At 40.4% G+C, this 3,729-nt stretch overlaps 1 protein-coding gene across 1 annotated transcript; it reads left to right on the top strand.

The window, feature by feature from the left end:
* Positions 1-1,429: 1,429 nt before the first annotated feature.
* Positions 1,430-2,720, top strand: LOC149594079 (uncharacterized protein F54H12.2-like). Its single transcript, XM_089861624.1, has 4 exons — positions 1,430-1,533; positions 1,594-1,943; positions 2,002-2,193; positions 2,272-2,720. The coding sequence occupies exons 1-4, from the start codon at positions 1,430-1,432 to the stop codon at positions 2,718-2,720; spliced, it is 1,095 nt and encodes a 364-aa protein (XP_089717750.1).
* Positions 2,721-3,729: the final 1,009 nt, after the last annotated feature.

Genomic DNA, 3,729 nt, shown 5'->3' with positions numbered 1-3,729 from the left:
CTCGAGATGTTGGTTCGTTGGAAAGGTTATCCTCCGTCTTTCAATTCTTGGGTTCAAGAAATAGATATAGCATGAGTTTCTACATGACTTTGCCGTCGGATTCGTCGATGGGGTTCTTCCTCGATAACACGAGGAGTAAATTCAGAACCCATCTCCCCGAACCCATAAAATTACAAGGGCCGTACGAGGTTGGCCTTGCTGAAATTTCTTACCCACACACTTGGAATAATATGGACGAGGCTTGTACGTGTACGCTCACTGGCACTGGTAAGGAAGATTTGAAAGGATATTCCAGATTGGTAGAATTACCCGCCGGTTATTATGGGAATATTGACGACCTTCTGGAGCAGCTCAATTACGATGAAGATGACACTTCAAACGTCACTATACTGAAATCCACAGTCGACGATGATTTTTTCGACACGGAGGCACCCATTACTGCCAAGTACAGTTTTAGTTACGTTGCCCGAATCAGACGTGTTGAAGTTTATGTTGAAGAAAATTATATGCTAACTATACCGGGGAAACTTGCCGTTATGCTGGGATTTTCCAAAGATCCACCGAAATCATCGTCTTTCTTGTACTCGAGAACTGCCACGTATCCCGTGGACCTGGACGCTGGTCTCCACTCCCTCTTTGTTTATTCTGACGTAGTAGAGAGTAGACCCGTTGGTGATGTGCACGTCCCGCTACTCAGAATCGTTAGCATTCACGGCCGAGATGGTGAAACTATTGACCGAGATTTTACCAGGCCGCATTACTTACCCGTGGCTACAAATACTTTCCAATCGATTGAAGTTAACATAATGAGCGAGCTCGGTTTGCCCGTGGATTTCAAGAGGGGTAGGGTTCACGTGACCTTACATTTCAGACCTCGTAGAATGAGGATGCCGCTATAAATACAGTAGTGAAGAGTCCCGACATATCATTCACGTTTAGAGTGTTAATGAAGCGTGTCATAAAGGAGAAAATGGCCATCAACCAATCGGACTACGATGCGCACTTTCTGAACCAAATATGGACATGGGTCAAAAATTAATTTCCACAAACACTTTGAATCGCAGATTCATAATTCGTTGGCAGTATATAGGGGACATACAGTGCAACACGGGTACGGGTTAGGGAATTTTATCGCATCCGCCTTCCGTCGAGCTATGCCTTTACTCAAAAGAGGCGCCACATACCTTGGTAAAAAGTTTTTAAATACGGGTGCAAAGGTTGTGAGTGACGTGGCGAGTGGAATCCCGGTAAAGTCACGCGGTAAATTTGCGGCGAGGGACACGGCGCTTAGTGCAGCTGAAGAAATTCGAAAAATGACTGGAAATGGGAGTAAGAGGAGGCGTAAAACGAAAAAGATCATCAGTTCAGTCGTGACAAGAAAGAGGAAAGCATCATCCCTTCAACGTCCCGATATTTTTTCCAAAATATAATGACGCATGTTCATCCAGACTCGTGTGGATCTATTAGTTCCGAAGTCGAGCTTTTCAACGTACCCTTAACCAATACCAGTATATTGAGTGGAGAATGGATAGAGTACAGCCCAATATAGAACATTAACGAAAATTCAACCATAACGTTTTCCGTGGCTGGCAGTTCCGACGCTTACTTGGACTTGTCCAAGACATTACTGCATCTTCAAGTTAGAATAGATAATCCGGCTGATGGGACTACTATCCCTGTGGCTCCTGTAAATCTGTTCCAGCATAGTCTCTTCAGCGAAGTGCATCTTTCGGTGCAGGAGAGATCGGTGACTCCATCCCCGCAAAACTACCCGTACAAGGCCATGTTTCAAACGGCTGTGATATTTGGAGGGCCGGCCAAAGAGAGTTTTCTTACGAGCTCTCTCTTCTACAAAGATACAGCTGGTAAATTTGACACACCGGCAGAAAACTTTGGATTTAAGAAAAGAGCCTTGTTTGCCCAAAATGGGACAATCGATATTGGTTAGCACCGTTCACTTCGATTTATGTCAACAGTCACGTTATATTCCCAATATGACAGATTTGAAATTCAAGTTTGTTAAAAGTCCAAACGACTTTTGCATACAGACTACGGGAGCGGTTAAATGGAAGGTTATTTACGAGTTAGCTTCGCTCTATATACGAAAAGTAAAATTACCAGCGGAAGTGCTTGTAGCCCACGCTAAATGTCTTGAACTGGCAACCATGAAGTACCCTATTATTAGAACTGAGTGTAATTCTTTCTCCATTAACAGTGGAACTAAAATATGTGTTAGAGATAATTTATTTATGGGGCAATTACCAAAAACAGTTCTTTTCGCGCTTGTTGACCAGAATGCATACTTGGGTGATTACGCAAAATCCCCATTTAATTTCCAGAATTTTGATTTAAATCACATTGCTTTGTATCTCGACGGAGCGAGCGTACCGCACAAATCTCTTACCCCTAATTTTACCGGAAAACAGTACATGAGATCATACACTAATCTCTTTACTCAAACATCTCAATGGTTATTGGACGAAGGGAACTTTATTTCTCGAGATGAATTTCCCGATGGCCAATGCATCTTTGCTGTTGATTTAAGCCCGGATCTCAGTAGTTCAGCCACGCAATTTCAACTGATAAGGAATGGCAACTTGCGTCTTGAATTAAAGTTTGCCAAGGATTTGCCAAAGACTATCACGGTTTTATATTACTCTGAATTTCAGAATTTGGTCGAGATTGATAAAAATAGGACCGTCATTTACGATTATAACTAAGAAACAATGGATACTTTACAATTAACTAAAATTATGAAAAATGATAAATATGCCAAAGACTTGTTTCGTGGGGTTTTTGCTGCGAATACTTTATCGAAAACTGTAATACGTTATCCTTCTTTATATATCGTAAATACTGGATTAGCAAATACTGAGGGTATGCACTGGACTGTTATTTATTTTTCAAGTAATAAAAACACAGAGTTCTTTGATAGTTTTGGCCACGCCCCCATAGTGTTTAGTTTCAATGATTTTGTGAACTGTAACTTTTAATTCTAAACAGCTTCAAGGTAATTTCAGTCGAACTTGTGGGGGATTTTTCATTTATTTTTCTCTGTATAGATGTCGGGGTGTTAAAATGTATGATATTTGCACTAATTTCGGGAGAGATAAGAATTTGAACGATAAGATGATATCGGAATCTTTGTAGAAGCGATTTGCAATAAAGTTTTTTTCATAATTTAATATGTTTTATTTACACTTTCAAAAAAACATGAGCGCGGTTAATTTGAATCGCGCGCGGTTAACTTGATTCGCGCGCGGGTGTATTCGCGGGGCGCGGGATGCCTTCCCCCCCTCCCTCCTGAACTAAAAATTATAGTAATAAATATTCATGGTAATAACAGTTATTTTATTTATTATTTTCCAAGATTTTAAAATGCCCGTGAGCCAAAGTAGATATACCGTCAATAATAAATCGTTTGTCATCACAAGGGTTAAGACATAATTTTGTTTGCCTAACAGTGTAAAGTTCATGCTTTTTACTAGTTATTCGTTTCATTACCGCCATAGTTAGTTGTCGATTTAGTAGGCACTCCTTGTACTGGATATGACGTAGTTTCTTCTTTACTACTGTTGTGTTCGGTGAGTTAAATGATCGAAGTGCGTTGTTACTTAAACATATTTATTGCAAATAAAAATATACTGCGCGTCTGGACAACACTATTTACAGAGTTAAAATCTAATCTTGTACGCTTCAGCTCGCTCCATGTTACTGCCTGCTTATCAT

The sequence above is a fragment of the Phalangium opilio genome, unplaced genomic scaffold (genome assembly GCF_054372755.1).
Source record: "Phalangium opilio isolate 3A_F unplaced genomic scaffold, DU_Popi_V2 ptg000391l_1, whole genome shotgun sequence".
Classification (NCBI taxonomy): Eukaryota; Metazoa; Arthropoda; class Arachnida; order Opiliones; family Phalangiidae; genus Phalangium; species Phalangium opilio.
This window is presented reverse-complemented; position numbering and strand designations above follow the sequence as displayed.

What these genes read in the sequence shown, in the direction of transcription:
- LOC149594079 (XM_089861624.1), top strand. Translation starts at nt 1,430, where the DNA reads ATGACGCATGTTCATCCAGACTCGTGTGGATCTATTAGTTCCGAAGTC. An exon ending in AAATGGGACAATCGATATTG is followed by an intron (nt 1,944 to 2,001) that starts GTTAGCACCGTT and finishes CCAATATGACAG; the next exon opens with ATTTGAAATTCAAGTTTGTT. An exon ending in CCCTATTATTAGAACTGAGT is followed by an intron (nt 2,194 to 2,271) that starts GTAATTCTTTCT and finishes TACCAAAAACAG; the next exon opens with TTCTTTTCGCGCTTGTTGAC.